Below are 23,435 nucleotides of genomic sequence, written 5' to 3'. Positions count from 1 at the left end.
GCCTGGCACTCTCTGAAAATCCAAGTGGGGAGGCTGGCATTGATCCATCAACTCCCATCCTCTATCGGTGAGGGTGACCTCTGCTGGTGTTAACTCCTCTGTACTTCTGGCTTGTTATCTGTGTACAACCAAGCCATCTCCTATTGTGCTAGGGATGTACAGGTACTTGAGAAACTGTCAGTGTGCCAGGAACTGCCCACAGCTGCAAATGGGCTCAGGCCATACCCGTTCTAGATTCCCTTCACCCTTGGTCAGCATGTCCTCTGGTCTAGGCTGCTCACCTAATGGCGTGGCCCAGACTTCATCTCTGAGAATGCTGATCTCTTGGTAACTATGCTGTTGTTAGGCCATGGTTCCTAATAACCAAGGTGCGAAAGGGGTGAAGAAAAATGAAAATACTCAATGACAGTTTTATATTGTAAATTTTCTTTTCTTTTCTTTACTATTTTACCCTCTGGTGATTCTGAACTCAAAGTGTGTATATTGAGCACAGGGTCGTCATTAATAGATGTTTTCCAACATGGTGGCCCAGAACCACATAGGGCCTTCACATCAAGAGGCAAGCCTGAGCTCTGAGCTCATACCCCTCAGAGGTGGGGGAGAAGTTGGGCACCATGATGTTCTTGCCAGTGATGTAGCTGGCATCTGAAGAGCACAGGAAGGACACCAGTTCTGCACAGTCCTCAGGCCACTCCACTCTGCACAGAAAGAGGAGGTGGGGCTGAGAGTGGTGACACCTCCCCATGAGCTCTAGGTTCCTGTGGGATGCTGTGAAGTCAAGACCCTCATGGGGATGAGTGGAGGGCTGCAAATGGAGATATATGGGCTCTGCAGGGACTTATACTCATCCCAGGGCTAGGCGGGTGATCAGATCTCAGAAAGAGGAATGGGTAACAGCCTGCAGAGTGATGGCATGTGATCTTTTATCCATCACAAAGCTTCTAAGGTCACGTTAATCCAGATCCGGATGGATACTGCCTCATCACAACATACCTCTGTATTCCATGGAATCTTTCCAAACAGTTCCACAGAGTTGGGTCCTCAAAGAGCTAAAGCAAAGAACAATAATAGGTCATTGTTACTCAGACAGATGCAGTTACATTGGGAGTCACACCATGCACGTGCCCTTGTGGAAGCATGGCCCTGATCAGAGGTGAGGCAGGTGGGGGAACATTCCCTGCCCCTCCCTTAAGGAATCAAAACCCTAAATCTGAAACCCATTCTCCTGTATTGTGGGCAGAAGCTGCCAAGTCTCAAAGCTGTGGACCAGAATCTAGGTGTGTTGGGCTTGAGGATAGAACTCCACGTTTGTAAGCGTGGGTCTCTTTGGCTAAGGTCTTGCCTGGGGAAGACAGCAATGGGACAGGGTGGGAGGGTCCAGGAGCTGCCTTTGGTCCTCACTGTTTGACTGCAGTCTGTGTTGATGATTCCTGGCACCAGGAAGTTCACCCAGATGTTCTTTGATGCCAGCTCCACTGCCAGGGTCTGGGAGAGTCCCAGCAGGGCCATTTTACTGACGCTGTAGGCTCCTATTTTCTGTGGGCAGAAACGGAAATAGATAAATAACCTAGAACTGAGAATAAGGGAATGTCACTTGGATCTCCTGGGTTCTGCCTGGGAGCTCAACCCAATAGCACCTCCATATCATCACAATGCCTGAAAAAGAGGGTAAGAGGCTCCCACTAAGTGCATTTATGTAAAAGGCAAGATCTGTGACACCCAGTGATGTCATGTCTGCATGTGGGGAGTCCTGAGGAGCAATTGTCAAACCTTGGATATCTCTATGCACCCAATCTTCCAGATGAAATGAGAGCAAGTTTCCTCGTGGCTCACCTAGAGCCACAGACAGTCGTATTTACGGCAAGTGGAATATAGGCTGCCACTGAGGAGACCAGGACCACTGAACTTTGCCTGGGAAGAGAAAGATAGGGTGGCATGTGAGCTGAAGACACTTGTGTGTGACTGAGAATGGAGACTATGTGGATGAGGGGGAGGACTGTGAGCGTGAGAGAGGTTGCTGGTGCAGGTATATCTCTCCTTTTCCTTTTAGGTCTTCAGTGATGTTTCTCAAGTTGTATTGCCAGTAAAGACATCTGTGTTTGGATTTTGTTTTTGGAGGAAAAAATTTGACTATAGATCACATTTATCTAATGGTAATATCATGTAATATAATAGGTATATAATATTAAAGAATTTGTCCATTTCAATGCAATTCCAGTTTAGGTTTGGAATAAAGATCTCTGTCACTATCATTCTCTTAGTGCCTTTTTATTGTCTTCAGGATCCGTATGATGTCTTTTGTTTTTTTATTCCTGATACTGGTTATTTGTGCCTTACCTCTTTTTTCTTGATTAAACACACCATAAACTTGTCAAAATCATTTGTTTTTTTAAAAAATAAACTTTTGGGGACTTCCCTGGTGGTGCAGTAGTTAAGAATCTGCCTACAGGGCTTCCCTGGTGGCGCAGTGGTTGAGAGTCCGCCTGCCGATGCAGGGGACACGGGTTCGTGCCCCGGTCCGGGAAGATCCCACATGCCGCGGAGCGGCTGGGCCCGTGAGCCATGGCCCCTGAGCCTGCGCGTCCGGAGCCTGTGCTCCGCAACGGGAGAGGCCACAACAGTGAGAGGCCCACGTAACGCAAAAAAAAAAAAAAAAAAGAATCTGCCTGCCAATGCAGGGGACATGGGTTTGATCCCTGGTCCGGGAAGATCGCACATGCTGTGGAGCAACTAAGCCATGTGCCACAACTACTGGGCCTGTGCTCTAGAGCCCGTGAGCCACAACTACTGAGCCCGCATGCCACAACTATTGAAGCCTGTGCCCCTAGAGCCCGTGTTCCGCCATAAGAGAAGCCACTACAATGAGAAGCCCATGCACCGCAACAAATAGTAGCCTCTGCTCACCACAACTAGAGAAAGTCCGTGCACAGCAACGAGGACCCAACACAGCCAAAAAAAATTTTAAAAATAAACTTTTAGTTTTCTTAATCCTTATGTTAAATTTTGTTTTCTTTTCCATTAATTTGTGCTCTTTATTATTTCCTTTCTTCTTTTTTTTCTTTATTTTTTCCTTCTTTTTTTTTGTGTGTGTGTTTCCTTTTCTCCCCCGTACATTCCAGTTTTGGTTTTTGTTTAACATTGACAATATAATACTCTGCTAACCACTATCATTTACAACTCAGAGATATATATTTACTTCAGTGTCTGTAAAGAGGGATCTAAAATCTGTATTTTAAGCACAGCAGTTGAGCTGAGTACATTTTGTATAATGTACTGAGGTTTATCTGTCCTAGTTCAAACAACTTCTTTTTCTTTTTTTAAGTTTTTAAAAAATTAATTATTTAATTTTACTTATTTATTTTTGGCTGTGTTGTGTCTTTGTTGCTGAGCGTGGGCTTTCTCTAGTTGAGGCGAGCAAGGTCTACTCTTCGTTGTGGTGTGCGGGCTTCTCATTGTGGTGGCTTCTCCTGTTGTGCAGCATGAGCTCTAGGTGCATGGGCTTCAGTAGTTGTGGCACGTGGGCTCAGTAGTTGTGGCTCATGGGCTCTAGAGCGCAGGCTCCGTAGTTGTGGTGCATGGGCTTAGTTGCTCCACGGCATGTGGGATCTTCCCGGAACAGGGATCGAACCTGTGTCCCCTGCATTGGAAGGTGGATTCTTAACCACTGTGCCACCAGGGAAGCCCAAACAACTTCTTGATTCCTAGTTTTTTCTAGAATTATACCTTTGCTAGAACTACAAACTCAATAGTCAACAGAAATGAAAAACTTAATAAAACATATCATTGTTGTCTAAAGTAATCACATTTCCCCCTTGTCATACGGTACTTTTTAGGTTGGCCAAACTATTCAGTGTAAACTGATAGCTTACTTTGAATGAACACAGTTTAAAATACTTTCCCTTTATAAAACATTTTTTTTTGCCATCATGACAAAAAAAAATAGCCTCACATGTTATGAACATAAGGAATATCTTAAATAATTTCACTGTAGTGCTAAAATTTGACAACCTTAAATCCTTTAAGAGAAGACCAGTGTTTCTGGCCTGTCCTATCCTGTATAAAATGGTCACGAATTTGACCATTTGGGCTTTAGTTAGCTATTATTATTTCCATGTCTTAAGGTGGATGCTTAGCACACTAATTTTCTTTTGTAAATAAGCATTTAAGGCTATCAACTTCCTAAGAACAGCTTTAATAGTTTATGTATACAAGAGCAATTTCATTGGGTTCAGCAGGAGATGGCTCACAAAGCCCGATTGGATTGGTCCAGGAAAGAATTTGGGGTAGGGGAAAGGAGTCAGGAATTGAACACTGACAACTTTTGAGAAGTTTTTCCTAAAAGGGAAGGAGAAAGGGGGTCACTCCTGCAACAGCAGTGTGCAGAGCTTTGCATAAGCTCTCTCCAGGGAAATAACCATGAATGGTGAAAATTATTCTTAAAAAAACAAACTGGAAATTGTCCTAAAGGCATATAGAGAACGATGAGACCTTCATTCAAGAAAAATCTACTGTCTTGGTAAGAACTCCATGAACCCAATGAAACTGCTCTGGGCAAGGTTGCCCGTGCCTTCCACATGGCTAAGTTCAACAGCCCAATCCCATTTTCATCTTACTTGGCAGCAGTATCTGATACAGTTGATCTCACCTTGAAGGGCTTTCTTTGCTTTTGGGACACTACACTGTCCTTCTTCCTAGCTCCTGGTAGTTTTCTTCCTACCTCATTTATTTCTCCTTCTCGGTCTCCTTTTCTGCTGCCTCAGAACCACTCCTTTGACCTCTCGTCCTTTTTATCTACACTCACATCCTTGATGATCTCATCCGGTCTCATGGTTTTCAATAATCATCCATTTGTTGATGGTTTTTAAATTTGTATCTCTAGGCCAGGCCTCTTTTCCAGACTGCATATCCATAATATACTGCTTACTTGACATCTCCACATGGTTGCCTAATAGGCTTCTCAGACTATTTATCTACAAAACAGCTCCTGATCTTTCCCTCCAGATCTGTTCCTTCCAGTCTTCCCCATCATTGCAGTTGCTCAGAAACCATGGCGTGTCATTGAGATTTTTCTCACTCTGTGTCTAAACTGTCAACAAATCCTTTTGACTCTACCTTCAAAATTTATTCAAAATCTGATTTCTCCCAGTCTCCACTGATGCTCCTTGTCTCTTGCTTAGATTATGTTGAGAGCTGCCTAAGTGGTCTTCCTGTTTCTACCTTGCCCCCCTTAGGCTGACTCTGAACAAAGCAGTCAGAGGAATCCAGCGACCTCTTTGACCTCATCTCCTGTTGCTGCCTCCCTTGCTCCAGTCATACTGGCTTTTTCACTGTTTCTTGAATATACAAAGCACATATCGGCCTCAGGGTTTTTGCGTTTGCTGTTTCTTCTGCCTGGAGCACCCTTTCCTAAATTTATCCCCATGGCTCATGGCTCACTCCCTCATCAGGACCTCTGTCAAATATATCTTTCCCTCTGGCCTGAAATTCTGCAATAAGAGAATCACCTTCATGGACTTTATAGGAATTTCTTTTCAAAATCAAGTATACTTGGGGGACTTACCTGGTGGTCCAGGGGTTAAGACTCGGTGCTCCCAATGCAGGGGGCCCGGGTTCAATCCCTGGTCAGGGAACTAGATCCTGAATGCTACAAATAAAGATCCCGCACTTGGCAACTAAAAGCTCCGGTACGCGGCAGCGAAGATCCCACACGCAGCAATGAAGATCCTGAGTGCTGCAACTAAGACCCGGTACAGCCAAATAAATAAATAAATATTTTTTAAAAAGCTATGAAAAATCAAATATATTTGGGAGGGATAACACTGAATCAATATTATACATAATACCCTAGCATTAAGAATTTACTGTATTGCTTTTTCTTGCAGATAGCTAGCTGAGAGCAGAGTAAGAATAGAAATTCGGTAAATTTTGAATGATGCTCTTACCCAGTGAGGATTAAGAGTGAAAAGCATGAATGGAGGACCCTGGACAGACAGTGAAAAAAGTACATGGGGAATAAGGGAGGTCACTGGGTTAGAGGAAGTCTCAGACAAGGAAGATGGAAAGAAGATGGAGAGAAGAAGGATGTGGAAGACACACTGTCCCTTCTAAGACTTTCTACACCACCACTTTCGCATAGGGATTATAAACAGCATATTAGAAGTATAGATGCTCCAAAATCCTTTGAGGAAAACCAGATAAAACTAAGAAATGGGTTAAAATGTATCAAAAGTACCTGAAATTGTCTCCACAAACTGTGGAGGGCAAGTGTAAGTTCTACTTATTTTGCTACTGTGTAAGCCTCCCAGTTCTAGATTCTGCCATATATATGTCTCTTGTTTGGCCGGTTCTAATTTGTATTCTCTCATTATAATAAAACTATAATCATAAAAATAGTTTATACATATTTTCATTATAATTCAGTTCTAGATATTTTCTAATTTCAATTATAATTACCAAACATATGAAGTTTTTAAAAGTAACTTTGTTATTGATTTCTAGTTTAATTGCATTGCAGTCAGAGAAACTAGTACTTTTTAATTCAATAACTTGAAGTTTGTTGAGGCTTCTTTTATGGCCAACATTATCAAATCTTGTAAATATTCTCTCTGTGCTTGAAAAGAATGTATATTCTACAGTTGTTGGTACATTTTCTATGTGCATTCATTAGGTCAAGTCTGTTAATCATGTTATTTTAATCCTGTTTATTCTACTGATATTTTTGAGGGTACAGGCCCACTTGCTCTAATTAATACGGGGAGAGAGGTGACACTATCTATCCCACTCTAATTGTGGATTTTTCTTCTTTTCTTTGTACTTCTGTAAAATTTTGCTGTATATGTTTGGAAGCTGTCAGTGTATATAGAGCAATTAAAATTTTTATATCTACTTAGTGAATTGATCCTTTCAACATTATGAAACAACCATTTCTATCTTTAGCAATGACCTAATATCTCTTTCATCTCATATTACTATAGTGATACCAGCTTTCCTTTGATTGAAATTTACCTTTCATTTTTGTCACTCTTTTCTTTCAACCTTCAGTAATTTTTTTTTTTGTTGTTGTTGTTGTTTTGTTTGTTTGTTTGTTTTTGCGGTACGTGGGCCTCTCACTGCTGTGGCCTCTCCCGCCGCGGAGCACAGGCTCCAGACGTGCAGGCCCAGCGGCCATGGCCCACGGGCCCAGCCGCTCTGCGGCATGTGAGATCCCCCCAAACCAGGGCACGAACCCGCGTCCCCTGCATCGGCAGGCGGACTCTCAACCACTGCGCCACCAGGGAAGTCCAGTAATGTTTTAAAAATATATTTCTCTTGAACAGAGCATATAGTTTGATTAAGAATTCTAGCTCGGCTATCTTCGTATTTTAACTGTAATTACTGATACACTGGAATTAATATCTAACATCAAATTTTGTGTTTTATTTTTTATTCCCCAGTTCTTTGTTTTCTTTCCTTTTCTTTCTTGTTTTCTTTTGGATTATTTTTCCTTTTTCCATTTCCCTCCTCTACTAGTTTGAAAATATATTGTGTACTCTCTTGCCATTCTTGTAGCTGTTATTCTAAAAAGTCAAACAGGCCTGTTTACCTTATTAGAGTTTAAAGGTAATACCCTTACTCTCTCTCTCTCAAAGAACATGAAAATCTTACAACACCTTAACTCCATTTCCATTCTCCTGATTTGAGTATTATTTTCTTTGTATATTTTTATAAAACATCATTATTGCTTTTTATAGTAAATGGTTATATTTGTTCATACGTTACTATATTCTGTGCTTTTCAATCTTATTTTCATCTTAGATTTTCCATATGGGCTCTCATTTTCCTTTCTATCTGCAGTACATCATAGACTTTCTTTTCATAAAGGTCTTCTGAAAGTGAACTCTGTTTTTGTATGCCTGAAAATGTTATTACTTTGCCCTAGTTTTTGAAATATATTTGTAGGTATAGAATTCTAGGTTGATAGCTATTTTTTCAGCATATAGAAGATCTCATTTCATTCTTTATGATTTCTTTTGTTACCAATGAAAAGGCAGTCTAACTACAGTACCTCTGTTCCTTTTGAAGGTAATCTCTCTTTTCTTTTTGGATGCCTTTTAAGATCTTTTCTTTTTCATTTGTGTTCTGAAATGGCTCATGATAATTCTCAGACTCATTGTGATTTAAGTGTAGAATTTAAAAAAATATATATTTTGCTTGACACTTACTTCTTGGATATGTGAATTGGTAATTTTCATTAGATCTAGAATTTCTCAGATATCATCTCTTCAATTATTGTCTCTTCTACTTTTATCTTCTGTCTCTTATCATTGTGAGTATTACTTAGATGTTAGTGTAACTTTCTTGCTTTCTCCTCCATGTCCTTAACGTATTTATCATATTTTCCATCTTTTTGTATTTTTGTTTTACATTCTAGAGTAATTTCCTTAGTTCCATCTTTCAGTTCACTGATTCTCTCTTTAGATGTGTCATATTTGTCCTTAAGTCCATCCATTGCATTTAAATTTGAATAATTATATTGAAATTTTCTAACATTCTTTTTCTCTACATTTCAAGTTTGCCTGGTCATTCTTTATAGTTCTTTTGTTCTCTTAACACATTTCCTAGCTTATCTTTTATTTCTTGAAAAAAAAGTATATTTAATTATTTTATAATCTGTGTCAGATCATTCCAGTATTTAAAGAACTTGAGGGTCTGTTTCTGTTGTCTGTTGTTTATGCTAATTTTTGCTTCTTGCTCTCTGTTTTTTTTTTTTTTTTTGCGGTACTCAGGACTCTCACTGTTGTGGCCTCTCCCGTTACGGAGCACAGGCTCCGGACGCGCAGGCTCAGCGGCCACGGCTCACGGGTCCAGCCGCTCTGTGGCATGTGGGATCCTCCTGGACCGGGGCACGAACCTGTGTCCCCTGCATCGGCAGGTGGACTCTCAACCACTGCGCCACCAGGGAAGCCCTTGCTCTCTGTTTTAATTATTATTTTGAATGTGAGCTGATCTTACCGTAACATTTTATTTTTAAGAACTATGTAAGGTCTGTGATTAAGGTAAGTTCATTTAAAGAAGTTTTTCTTTTGCCTCTGTGAAGCACCTGGGGCCAATATTCGCCTGGGATAACTTTAAATTAAATTTTTTCTTTTTGGCTGCGCTGGGTCTTCATTGCTGTGCACAGGCTTTCTCTAGTTTTGATGAGTGGGGGCTACTCTTCATTGTGGTGCACAGGCTTCTCGTTGTGGTGACTTCTCTTGTTGCAGAGTACGGGCTCTAGGCACGCGGGCTTCAGTAGTTGTAGTACATGGGCTCGGTAGTTGTGGCTCGCGGGCTCTAGAGCACAGGCCCAGCAGTTGTGGTGCACAGGCTTAGTTGCTTCGCGTCATGTGGAATCTTCCTGGACCAGGGATCAAACCCGTGTCCCCTGCATTAGCAGGTGGATTCTTAACCACTGAGTCACCAGGGAAGTCCCTAAATTAAATTTTTGACTTCTTTTTTTTTTTTATTGCTTGTTTGTTTGTGTGTATGAGGTGTGTGTGTATGTGTGTGTGTGTGTGTGTGTGTGTGTGTGTGTGTGTGTGTGTTGAGTCATCTCGGTAGCAGGAATTTAGATTAAAAATCTGCATGAGGGCATAACTTGGGGTCCAAATCCTTAGCCATGTTTTTCTTTTCCCCTCCATTGGTTTCTAACTTTGCAAAAGCTAATTTTCCTTGTAGTCTTCCAGGGGTCTATTTCTAGTTCATCTTTTAATTGAGGGGTAGTCATTTGGGGTCCCAGCTTCATGACTGGAGTGTCCCCCACTGGATTTTCTTCCTTGGGCAGGCCTTTTTTTTTGTCTCCTATATCCTGCGAGGCCATGGAAACAGAAGCTAAAGGGTTTGGCATTTGTCAAACAGGATTTGGAAAATACCCACAAGGCAAAAGCTGACTGCAGGGCTCAGCTTACTTCTCAAGGCTCCTAGTTTCACTTAGTTTTTTGGTTTAAGACTGTTTAACTTTCTTGCTTGTGTTTAAGATGATACATTAAAACTTTTTTATCTTTGATTTTTAAATTATTTACCTCCGCCACATTGTGTCCTTGTGGCTTCTTCCTCTTTCTGGCTGTTTATACTGGCTCCCATAACCAAGGTCCTTTTTCTCTTCATACTTAAAATTTAGAAGGATGGATGAAATATGCTCAGGATTATTAAAATACATGATCACATGACTTCTTGCTAAAACAAGTCAGAGCCTCCTCCCTGCCTACTGCATAATATCTAGACACCCAGTATTAATACTTGTTTCCTTGTTTCATGCTGTCTGACCACTTCTTTTTATTTCCCAGTGGTTTTTCGGGTTGCTCTTTGAAGCTTCTCTAAGCTTCCCATTATTTTTTCAATTGTTTCCATTTATTCTTATCTACTTGTCAAAAATCCTAACTACCCTTCACAACCCAGTTTAAATAGAGCTTCCTTCATGAACTCCTGCCTTGCCCACAAGGCTGGAGAAAGTAAGCTTTTACTTGCTCAGATCCTGTAACTGGTAAGAATAGTAGTGGCCCCTGTGCTTATGCCCCTTCTAGCATTTATCTCACTAACTCTAAGTGACTGTGTTGCATTTATCACTTTTAACAGGGTTCCCGCCACCTAGTAATTGCTTAATAGATATTTGTTAAAGGAATGAAAACTATGAATGAATTGAGATTTGGCGGCAGTGAGATTAGTGATGTTGTAGGGGCCCCACTAGACCCATGAGTTAAATTCCTCAGCCACACTCTTCCCCTCTGCTGTCCAGTTGTGTCAGTTCAGCTCTGATCTGGAAATATTTACTTTCAAGTAGCCATTCTTGGCTTTTAAGTGCTCAGGCTTTGAATGGCATCAGGACTTGTGTACACAGTGAACTTGTGTTTTCCTGATGTTTAGGATTCTGACCCTCTGCTCAAATCTCCACAAATCTATAGCTATGAACTGATTTACATAAAACCAATTCCCTTATTTAAGCACTTAAACTTTAGTAGATCTTAGGCAAATGTCAAAGCAGATAATGCTTTCGAAGCAAATATACACAAATTCATAATCTTTTTTCTCAGAAACTTAGCTTCTGTGGTTCCTATTCATTCATTATGGTTCTTTACCTCCCCTTCAGCCAAGGATTCAAAATAGAAGGGTTTCCTTGTCCTCCTACTTAACTTTTTCTCAGTGTCACTCCAGGAAGTTTATTCTTAAATCTCTGGGGCTTCATCTTGTCCAAGGACAGAATCACTTTCTCACCTTTCCCCAAACCATTTCTCAGTCTTCTTGACAAGGAAGAATCTGCTTGGGGGAAGCAAAAGGCTAAGTATTTCTTTTCTTCTCTCTCTCTCTCTGCTCCCATCACATCTTTATTTTGGAAAAAAGATACAGAATCTAGGAGTATACTAGTTTCTTTGTTCTTTCAACAAACATTTAATGGGAACCTACTATGTACTGGGCACACAGAATATAAGGATGACTCTATCATAGTTTTAGTTTTGGTACTCAAAGCTCTCATATTCTGAACTGGGCCTGCAGACAAAAAATGGTAATTATCCATTGTGTTAGGAGATAAATATGATTAACACAGTTTTATGGGGACAAAAGGGAAGGAGGGGTACCTCACCTAACCTCGGGGTTGGAGTGGTTAGATAAAATATCCTGGGGAAGACAATACCTGAGTGGACTCAGGAAAAGGAGCTTCTATTATTTTTTTTTTTAACTTCTTTATTGGAGTAAAATTGCTTTACAATGTTGTGTTAGTTTCTGCTGTATAACAAAGTGAATCAGTTATATATGTATACATATGTCCCCATATCTCCTCCCTCTTTGCATCTCCCTCCCACCCTCCATATCCCACCCCTCTAGGTGGTCACAAAGCACTGAGCTGATCTCCCTGTGCTATGTGGCTGCTTCCCACTAGCTATCTATTTTACATTTGGTAGCGTATATATGTCAATTCTACCCTCTCACTTCATCCCAGCTTACCCTTCCCCCTCCCCATGTCCTCAAGTCCATTCTCTATGTCTGCATCTTTATTCCTGCCCCACCCCTAGGTTCAACAGAACCAGTTTTTTTTTTTTAATAAATTTATTTTATTTATTTATTTTTGGCTGCGTTGGGTCTTTGTTGCTGCATGCGGGCTTTTCTCTAGTTGTGGTGAGCGGGGGCTACTCTTCGTCCTGGTGTACGGGCCTCTCATTGCCGTGGCTTCTCTTGCTACAGAGCACGGGCTTTAGGCACGTGGGCTCAGTAGTTGTGGCTCTCGGGCTCTAGAGTGCAGGCTCAGTAGTTGTGGCGCACTGGCTTAGTTGCTCCACAGCATGTGGGATCTTCCCAGACCAGGGCTTGAACCTGTGTCCCCTGCATTGGCAGGCAGATTTTCAACCACTGTGCCACCAGGGAAGCCCAGAACCATTTTTTTAAGATTCATGCTTTTTTACAAAAAAGGTTCACTGTAAATTTTTTAAAAAAATATTTGGGAAAATTCATGAGAAAATTCAGGGAAAAGTTGTGAAGGGCTTCAAAGTGGATCCCAACTTTGAAATAGGTTGCGTGTCTTCAATGGAAGACCAGGCTTTGCCTAGCATACTCTTCCAGGTGATCAGATCCTGTGGGGGTCACTACACCTTTCATTACCTGTGAGCTATTTACGACTCCATGAGTTATAGATAACTGATAGCAATGCAAATGATTCCCATCCATAGATGCAAATAAATGGTATCTGGAGCAGAGTCAATTGGTTTCCCTCCCCCACTGTGGAAGAAATCAGCTTTGCATCTATTAAGCAAATTTATTTTAGTCTTCCTTATGGTCTCTCTCTATGTGTGGTTCTTTGAATTAACTTTTGAATCATTTATAATATCTTAGTGGTTCCCTTCATGAATTATTGAGTTAAATAAAACTTTTGGTACTTGTTCACATTATATTTGTATGACACTCATGACTTTACCTTTTAAAAAATTATCCTTCAACAGAAGAAAGTAAAAATTTGATGTCAAGTTAAATATTGTTTTTTTTAAAAACAATTCCCCTAGTTACCTCTCTACATACCCATTCTCTTTTTTTTTTTGCGCTATGCGGGCCTCTCACTGTTGTGGCCTCTCCCGTTGTGGAGCACAGGCTCCGGATGTGCAGGCCCAGTGGCCATGGCTCAGCAGGCGGACTCTCAACCACTGCGCCACCAGGGAAGCCCTCTGTTCTCATATAATATCTATGTATTCAATTTTGCAGAAAGGGTCATAGTTCTCATGGCTTTTCTTTGTTCCTTTCTCCATCCCTCCCTCCCTCTTCCTTCCTTTCTTTCTTTCCATCCTTCCTTCCTTCCTTCATCCTTCCTTTCTTCTCTCTCCCTTCCTTCTGTCCCTTTCTCTCTCTCTTTCTTTCTTTTCTTCTTTCTCTTCCTTCCTTTCTCCCTCTTTCTCTCCCCTTCTTTCCTTCCTTCTTTCTTTCTTCCTTCCTTTCTTTCCTTAGCTGGTTCTTCTTTCTTTTTATTTTATTTTATTTATTTATTTTTGACTGCGTTGGGTCTTCATTGCTGCATGCAAGCTTCCTCTAGTTGCGGCGAGTGAGGGCTACTCTTTGTTGCAGTGCATGGGCTTCTCATTGCGGTGGCTTCTCTTGTTGAGGAGCACGGGTTCTAGGCACGCGGACTTCAGTAGTTGCAGCATGCATGCTCAGTAGTTGTGGCTCGTGGGCTCTAGAGCACAGGCTCATTAGTTGTGGTACACAGACTTAGTTGCTCTGTGGCATGTGGGATCTTCCCGGACCAGGACTCGAACCCTGGTGTCCCCTGCATTGGCAGGCAGATTCTTAACCACTGTGCCACCAGGGAAGCCCTCCTTAGCTGTTTCTTAAACGAAGAATGAAATACAGAGTTTGGGAATACAGGAGGGCACACCAAGCAAGGAAGGTAGCATGAATCGAGGCAAGGAGAGAAAAGCACAGTGGGAGAAACTACAACAAGTTTGGTATTCCTGGAACATCCAGTGTGAAGTGGGGATAGGCTGGAGATGAGGCTAGAGAATTAGTCAAGGACCAAATGGTGGCAATTATTGAACGCTGAGACAGAGAACCTGGGCTTCATCTAGAGGGCAGAGGGAGACACTGAAATTTAATAACAGTGAAAGGGTCAGATACTGACATGGTTAGATTTTTGCCTTATAGAAACAACTTCTGTGTGAGTTTGTGTGTGTGTGGCCGGGGGGGGGTGCGTGCGCCCACGCGCACACGTGCGCACACATGCATGCACTCATGCACAATTAAACTTTCCGTCTTTTTTTGCAGATGTGAGAGGTAGGAGGAAAACCAGGCATTTGGCATCCCCAAAGTCAAGTGAAGATAGCATCTATGGAGAAGAGTTATCAGCTGTACCAGATGCTGCTGGTAGCTGAAGTAAAAGGAGGACTGAGTACTGACCACTGGATTTTGCAAGGTGGAATTTACTGGTGACCTTGACAAAAAAGGTTTCAAACCATGATTAGAGTGGGTTTAATAGAGAAGGGGAAGATAAAAATAAGAGACTGTAGTCTTTCAAGTAGTTTTGTTGTTTAAAAAAAAAAAGGCAGAGAAGTAGGGCAGTTGCTAGATGGAGAAGATGATTAAGAGGAGAGAAAAATCAACACATCTGTAAAATGATGTGGATGATCTCAGTGATCCAGGATAGAGGGTAAGATGATCAATGTAGGAGACAGAGCAGATCACAGGAGGAATATCCTTGAACAGGCAGGAGAAGATGGGACCTAGAACACAAGGAGTGAGCTTTTAGCTAAGAGCACCTATGATTCATCCGGAGTAAGAGGAGAGAAGATAAATAGGAAGAAGTGTGCTGGGGCCTTGTGGAAGGTCTCTCTCATTGCCTAATTTTCTCATGGAAAAATGAAGTGAGGTCTTCATCTGAGAGTGAAGTGCCGGAGGTTTGAGGAGAAGAGAGAGAACGAAACAGTTGTCAAGAGAGTGAGAGAGTAATGGAACTAGAGTATGATGATGGGCAGCGTTAAGGGCTCGCTTAAGATTGGTTAGTGAGAGCGGCACTGGATTATGTATTTTATGATGCAACTTGATAAAATAAGCTTTAACTTATTTTTAACTTATTTAACTTTCTGATAAATTCATATTGACTCTGAAGAAGACAGTTGGAATTTCTATTCATGGCTTTTATTTAATATATCTTGAAATTTTGGTAGTATTGGAAAACAGTCTAAAGAGACAAGTGTCACTAAACAGTTCAGCTTCATTCGTCCAAAGGTGACTTTTTTCTTAGTAATGACACAATCTAGGGATTGAGTGTTGAGAAGAGCTGAAAAGAATTTTTTTTTGGCTGTGACGGGTCTTAGAGGCGGCGCCCGGGCTCTTCATTGTGGCGCGAGGGCTTCTCTCTAGTTGTGGCATGAGGGTTTTCTCTCTCTAGTTGAAGCGCACAGGCTCCAGGGCTCGTGGGCTCTGTAGTTGTGGTGCGTGGGGTTCAGAGCGCATGGGCTCTGTAGCTTGCAGCACCCGGGCTCTCTCATTGAGGCACGGGAGCTCAGTAGTTGTGGCGCAGGGGCATAATTGCCCCACGGCATGTGGGATCTTAGCTCCCCAACCAAGGATCAAACCCGAATCCCCTGCTTTGGAAGGCAGATTCTTTACTAATGGACCACCAGGGAAGTCCTTGAAAAGAATGTTTATTTTTAAATACTTGGAAACGCTAGTTTCAGCATTTGCTATTTTGTATCAATGCTATTTTTGCTTTGCTCCTGTAGAACTCTCCCCCATTATGTGTTCCTTGATAAGAACTGAGGTGTGGAAAGGTGCTTAAATGAAAATTGTCCACACACGCACTTCCCCTGACAATGTATCTGAATTCAGAACATCCCAACACAGGCTAAAACACTTAATTTCTAATATACCAGGCTACACTCTTAACAAACTTAAGTATCAAAAAGAGAAAGGTAAGAAGCCCTAAGGCATTTAAATATTAAATGAAGTATCCCAGAAACCAATATGTAGAACAGTCTTTGTTGGCAACTGGGAGGTTTTCTCATTCTGAACCAATACATCATAGTAGAATAGTATAATTTTCTTCCCTTTTCGAGATTGGCTAATGGTAAGGGGAGGTAGGAAAGGAAATTTTACATAACCTTGCACATAGGTGCTTTCTCAGGCAGATCATTTTTAGAAAGGACCACATCTAGAAGTTGAAGATCCGGAAGTTGATTTCTTTTTTAAAAAAATTTATTGAAGTCTATTTTACTATAAAAATTAAGTATACAATTGAATCATTCTCAGTAACTTTGCCAAGTGGTGCAGCAATCTCACTAAGACATTCTTAGAACATTTTCATCACTCCAATAAGATTCTACAAGCCCTTTACAGGTAATTCCGTTCTTACCCCCAGCACCAGGCAATCACTGATCTACTTTCTTTTTTTTTTTTTTTTTACTCTTTTTTTTTTTTTTTTTTTTTTAAATGGTGTTTTCTTTTTTTTTTTTAAATTAATTCATTTATTTATTTATTTATTTATTTATTTATTTTTTTTGGCTGTGTAGGGTCTTCGTTTCTGTGCGAGGGCTTTCTCTAGTTGCGGCGAGTGGGGGCCACTCTTCATCGCCGTGCACGGGCCTCTCACTGTCGTGGCCTCTCTTGTTGCGGAGCACAGGCTCCAGACACACAGGCTCAGTAGTTGTGGCTCACGGGCCCAGTCGCTCCGTGGCATGTGGGATCTTCCCAGACCAGGGCTCGAACCCGTGTCCCCTGCATTGGCAGGCAGATTCTCAACCACTGCGCCACCAGGGAAGCCCAATCACTGATCTACTTTCTGCCTCTTAAATTTTATAAATTTGCCTTTTCTGAAGCTTTCATATAAATGAGAAAATTGATTTCTTAAAAGATATGTATGCTTACTTCTAAAGTCTTTACATATGTATTGTTCTACAGCATTCTCTTGCCAAAAGGATGGGACACTTGTCTCAGGCATATGGGGTATTGGGAAGAATATATATCTGTATAAAATATTCTATATATACTTTTAAAAATATTTATTTATTTATTTAGCTGGGCTGGGTGTTAGTTGTGGCACATGGGATCTTTAGTTGTGGCATGCGGACTCTTAGTTACAGCATGTGGGATCTAGTTCCCTGACCAGGGATGGAACCTGGGCCCCCTGCATAGGGAGCGTGAATTCTTAACCACTGGACCACCAGGGAAGTCCCGATGTATACTTTTCTTACCTTGGCGGTGAGTCCCAGGTGCTTTGCTCGATGCCTGGAGAGAATCTGTGTGACAATAATAGCTCTCAATGTCATGCAGGTCCTCAGGTGTCTGGGCTGCTGCCACTCCTCTCCATGCTTTAGGTCAGGCCATCCCTTTCTCCTCCTCCCAGGACACATCCACAAGATCTCCATGTCCTCTTTCCAGCCTTTACTTTTTTGAGTCATCAGAGCCCCAAACTAGGACGGAGGTTCCTATTGAAAGACACCAAATCATGTTCTGTCCATCATGTAGGGCCTCTTGAACACCTTCCCTTATCATCACAGCGAACAGTGACCTCTGTGACTTTCTATAGCATTGTACTCATCTGCTTCCAGGACCCCTGTTTCTTTTCTTGTATTTTATGTTAACCACTATTCATTCAGTTGTCCAAGTCAGACACTTCAGAGTCAGCCATGATTCTTCCTCTCACTTCTTCCACATCCAACTGTCACCAGATCCTGCCAATATTATATCTGCTCTACTTAAGTCAATCTTCTCCCCATCCCACTGTTGCTATATTTTATTGCGGTGGTCATGTAGCTGGCCTGGAGTGTAGTTGTAGCTCTTTTCTGCTGTTACTTCCAAACTAAGCTGGGGTGATCTTTCCAAGGTGAAAATCTGATCAAGTCCATCTCGTTGCTAAAATTCAACAATGGCTGTCCATTGACTTTTATGATAAAGTTTAAATTCTTGGCTTCTTGTACTAGGATTTTGTTGATTTGTCCCTGACCTCTCTCCCTAGCTTCATTTCCCTTTGCTTTCACAAGCTCCTTTTACTAGAAACATAACAATTTCCCTGTATTTCTATGCTTGTATCCTTATCATCTGGGTTGTTCCTACTCTTTCCTCAAGACTCAGCACAGGCATCATCTCCTCTGGAGGCAGTCACGTCTGCAGAGAAGCCTTCTTGGATACACCTATTTGGTCTTTCCAACCAAACCCTATGTCTCAGCCCTGTGCCTCCTCCCACCCCCAACGAGGCTGATAGCACCTTAAGGGCAGAGTCAATGTTTTATACTTCTCCAGGGTCAGGTTTGCATTTATTGTTTGGAGTTCTCTTTTTAAAAATGACGTCTCTCTTCTCTGTCGATGCCTTGAGCCTCTTATGACATCATGAGGCTTGTGTGTTGTGACCCAGAGAGTCAAAGCCTGAGATTCAGCTGGAGAAAGTGGGCCTGTGGCCAAGCTGATATTGTTTTCTGTTACAATCAGCATCTTTCTTCCTAAGGAGGGTCCAACAGCACTTTCTTTTTTCTTTTGAGTGCTTACTGTGTATCAAACTCAGGTTCATTAGGTGTTTTCATCTTTATAAAAACCCACTGAGGTATTGATAGGTGATACTATCCCCATTTACGCACAGGGAAACTGGGTCATAGAGAAGTTAAATAACTTGCCCAGCCACATGTAATCACTGTTCATCATCTGTGGGATTTGTCTCCAAGCCCCATGCTCTTAACTTCTAAGATATCTATTTATATATATCTATGTGTGTGTGTGTTTTATGGGTCCAATAATGAAATGGATCAAATGTTGTGAGCTTAAACTCAAACAGTTTTGCATCCTGACTCAACACATCTTTGGACGTAAGAGGGTGTCTAAATGTGGGCTGAAGATGAGAACCAAGGTAACTATGGAGCCTCTTTCCCTGTCCTGCCTTCATGTGGGCTCAGCCTGGGCTTCCCTTTAAGGGTTTGCTTGCCTACCCTTTTCCTAATTCCTTGATATAGGAATTATACCTGGAATAATTCTGTTCTTTTTCAAATATTGCATGTCTAAGTCTTGTAGCAAGGTACAGGATTCTGCAGCCAGTTTTAGAGTCAGGCTCAAATATACAGAGACAATCCTTCTGTATTAGACAGTTTCTTGCCAAAGTATGCCTAGTATAGTTTGGCTTTCCTGCTATGAGTCCACATATGCTTTTTTGTTTGTTTGTTTGTTGTTTTTTGGGCCACGCAGAATGCGGGATCTTAGTTCCCTGACCAGGGATCAAACCCGTGTCCCTCTGTAGTGGAAGTGTGGAGCCCTAACCCCTGGACAGCCAGGGAATACCCCACATATGCTGTTGAGAGGAAGACGATTTACCTTGACAGGTAACTGGCATTATAACCTACTCTTGCAAGTATTTGTTTTCTTTTTGATTATTTTATTCAGAACAAGTAATAATATGACTCAGGTCATAAAGGTATAACTGTGTTCCTGCCCCAAGAAAGGACCAGTTTGTCCCATCTTCAGGCAGAGGACTCCTAGGAATATCATATAAAATTATATATAAATATATAATTATATCTATACATGTACATGTACCTATATACATAATATATACGTATATACACACATGCATACACTGTAATTTTTTATTTAGCAGCTCTCATCCCATTTGCTTCATTTAATGTTCTTATTTTTCTTATAATTGCTTTCTTTTCCATGGTTCTTGATGAGGCAATTTTGTTCCTTCTATTCGGTCTCTGCCTCCAAATTTACCTTTAGCTTCACCTCTATGTCTCTGAACATATAATCAGCCAGGAACTCATGTAACTATATAACTTGGTATGTTTATGTAAATGTGTTTACATGCTATACACCACTTTGTAACTTTGCTTTTTTCACGTTATAAGGTGTCCTGGAAATCTTTTTGCATCAGCATTTAGTATATTTACCTCATTTAATAGCAATTCTGCCCTTTCTGGCTGAAGGAGCTCATGAGAATATACAGAGACTAGAAGCCATGTTTCAATCCTGCAGTAAACCTGACGTCCAAGTGGGTATTGGTGCTCAAGTTGGACAAAAGTCATATTGTAATGGGACCTGGGCTTGGCTGTCAGTGAAACAGTTCTTCAGAACTCTTAGCAATTAGAAAGCGGGCAAACAAGGGTCACAGAAACCTGTCACACTGACACAGTGGCAGTAGGGTCTTAGGGAGGCCATTCTCAATCTTTCTACCTTCGAGGAATGCTTGAAATAATTTTCAAGGGAAGGTCTCAAGGAATTCTGGCATAAACACTGTTATATCTGAAGCAATGGTTCGTTACTATGATAGTAAATTGCAGATATAATAATCCAATATTAATAGTCAGTGTTCTTTTGAGTAGAGAATCATACTTTCTGTGGATCTGTTCACCATGGCCAATTTATTAGCCTACAATTTTTGTGTGGTTTCCCTTCCCCAGAGAGGATATTCACTCTTGCACATAAGTAGTGCACCCGAGGAGACTTCAGTTTTCCCTTGGTTAAAAAAAAAAAAATCCTACTTGATTTAAAAAAAAACTTAACTAAATAGATCTAAAAGTTTTATCACACCATCATACTGTCAGAAATACTAATGAGGTATGGTACATGGTATTTGATATATGCAAGAGTAATTATTTCTCCTATTTAAAGCTAAAATGATTTCTTTTCTGTTTTTTATTTTTTGGCCAGTGTATCTTGAATAGAATCAGGTAGCTAAAGATTAAGTAACCTGACTTGAAATGAATCCCTTTCTTTCCTTTTCATAAACTTTAAAAACTTTTAAGGCAAACATAATACATTTCTGTTAAATAACTGGCTTAAGCCAAAGTGGGGATTCAGTTTTTGAAAGGTCAGCTTGATAGATTTCACTTAAACAAGGGTTGTAAGTTTATTTTAATTAATGTTATTTATAATACAAAAACATTTGACAGTTTTGAATAGCGAAGCAATTAGTCACAAGCCAAAGCAATATGAATAAAAATATCCTAAGACACTATTTTATTAAGACTGAAAAAGAAATTGCTCACTAAGTGACATGATCAGGCTGGAATAAAGGTCTAGCAATTACAAAGTTATTATGCATATATATACGTTTCTGGATCTCTTCTGTAGGCCTATGTATACATATAAAATGTTATTTTTGAAGCTAAAAAGAAATAACAAAATCTGTGTTTTTCATTTAAAACCTGTGCTGGAAAATTTATGCTGGGACAGCAGACACCATGTTTACAACCTCTGGTCACCAAGGAGTTTGTCCAGGTTGGAAGAGGGCAAAACGAAGAAACTACTGAAACCAGAGGGCAATAGCGTGAAGGAGTTATCTCATTTTGTGAATCAATGTCATCAGCTCCCTCAAAAACGTTTATAAAATGGTTGTGAGAGTGACTGATTTAGGGGCAGTTTCCTTGCTTTTGAATATTGCGGCATGGAAGAGCACATTGTGGTTGATGTAGGACCCACAGCTCACTACTAAACAAATACAGATACCTATGCATGATCCAGACACACCGGAGGTTGTTCCTAAGCCTGGTGGACTGTATAAAAGCTGCTCTAACACTTGTTTACTCTGAGGAAGGGGGATTATTCTCTTCCTATAAATGCCTAGTGGAACTCTCCCTATGAAGGGGCTGATATACTTTGTATGAAAACCATGGTGGATTAGTTTTATGGTGATCATGATATTTATCTCAATTGACAAGATACTGTACCAATTTGGACCACCGAATAACATTTCTTCAGATCAAGGCACGCACTCATCCTCAGAGTGATTTTTTTTTTAATTATTAATTAATTAATTAATTTTTGGCTGCGTTGGGTCTTCGTTGCTGCTTGCGGGCTTTTCTCTAGTTGCAGCGAGCGGAGGCTACTCTTCATTGCGGTGCGCGGGCTTCTCACTGCGGTGGCTTCTCTTGTTGCGGAGCACGGGCTCTAGGTGTGCAGGCTTCAGTAGTTGTGGCTCGCGGGCTCTAGAGTGCAGGCTCGGTAGTTGTGGCGCACGGGCTTAGTTGCTCTGCGGCATGTGGGATCTTCCGGGACCAGGGCTCGAACCCGTGTCCCCCGCATTGGCAGGTGGATTCTTAACCACTGCACCACCAGGGAAGTCCCAGAGTAACGGTTTGATAGAGAATTGGAACAGACAATTGAACATTGGTTGCCTAAAATGAGAGGGAGATAAAGGCTTGAGAGGCTGGTTTGTCTCCATCATGAGTGTGTGCTCAGACTAAACATGGGGTGGGTTAGGAGGGTCCCCACTAGATAGATTCCTCCACTCTTCTGGAGGATCTGGGGAGCCATGATGGTATGACTGTACAATGTTTCCCACGGTGCGGAGGATGCTGGTGTGATCATACGATTTTCCCCCATATCACCTCAACTTTTTTCTCTTTTCTACACATCAGCTTTCTTTTTTTCTACCCCATGCAGTGATCCCAGTAAGCTAACGTTCATACTTGCCTACTCTCGTCCTCACTCTCAAGTCCAAGCAGCAGCAGAAACACTTTAAGATCTCCTTTTACAGCATGATTTTTCCAAAGATTCTATTTCCTTTTAAATCTCGTTAATTGAAGCCAAAGCATTTTTCCCAAGCGCTTTCATTGGCTTGTTCAACTGGCTCATGTGATAAAAAAGAATCTGCTAAGTAGGCGTGTTTTTGGAGCCATTCTTATCTTTAAAGCACTCAGCAGAATCTGGCCCACGACTTTCTGGCACATACCCCAGAAATTCACCTTTGAGCTCAGATACCCTGTTAGAAGTCTTCCTCTGCTGACCCCGGAAGTTTCACTATGTAGCAGAGATTTTTACCCTTTCTTTGTCCAGGTTTCCCCCCAGCTTTAAAAACAAACTTGAGGGACCTGGTCTTTGTTAATAAAGTTAACCATTTTTGTACCACCATCCAGAACTGTTTTTCATTTAATCTCCTAGACTTTTTGACACCATCACCTCCCCGTGAAGAAAGCAGTGTGTGGTGATGATGTCAGGACTGTCTTATTTTACACAAGGGGCAAAGCCTTTCACAGAACCAACCGTTTATAGGGCACCATCAGTACAAATGCCAATATCCTTCAAGATAACCTTTCGTTTCTAGATACTAAACAAAACATGAAATATATCTTGGCCTTTGCTTGTTTCAGGTAACACTTTGCAGTAGAAATTTTTTCTTGAATTTTACCATTATTTACACGTTAATAAATGTTGCAGCGTGACATTCATTAGTGAAATCTGTCGACTTACCAACCTGGATATAGAAGAGGTTGTTTTCAGTTTATTAGATAAAAAGCTTTTTAACATCATGTGACAAGTCATAGATACATCAACATATCCTGCTATGGAAATTTTTCAGTGTCTTGTATCTGTCCAAGTATTTTACTCACTATAATTTTACATCCTGGAATTAGGAGATTTTCATTACCTCTGTAATTTTTCCTTTTTAGGCAGTAAGTTTGCTACTCCATCACTTGCTTCCTGAGCTTTTCCACTGACCTTTTTTTGTAAACAAAAGTTTTTCT

General features: G+C 41.1%; 1 protein-coding gene across 1 annotated transcript in view; it reads right to left on the bottom strand.

Moving 5' to 3' along the window:
* Nucleotides 1-547: 547 nt before the first annotated feature.
* Nucleotides 548-23,435, bottom strand: part of LOC116748598 (dehydrogenase/reductase SDR family member 2, mitochondrial-like) — a 160,572-nt gene continuing 137,684 nt past the window's right edge. The window contains 4 exon segments of the mRNA XM_032621729.1: nucleotides 548-698; nucleotides 994-1,049; nucleotides 1,402-1,536; nucleotides 1,860-1,900. Of these exon segments, the coding sequence (XP_032477620.1) occupies nucleotides 548-698; nucleotides 994-1,049; nucleotides 1,402-1,536; nucleotides 1,860-1,900 (383 nt within the window).

This window comes from Phocoena sinus, chromosome 2, assembly GCF_008692025.1.
Source record: "Phocoena sinus isolate mPhoSin1 chromosome 2, mPhoSin1.pri, whole genome shotgun sequence".
NCBI lineage: Eukaryota > Metazoa > Chordata > Mammalia > Artiodactyla > Phocoenidae > Phocoena > Phocoena sinus.
The sequence above is the reverse complement of the archived record's forward strand: the minus strand, read 5'-3'. Positions and strand labels throughout refer to the sequence as shown.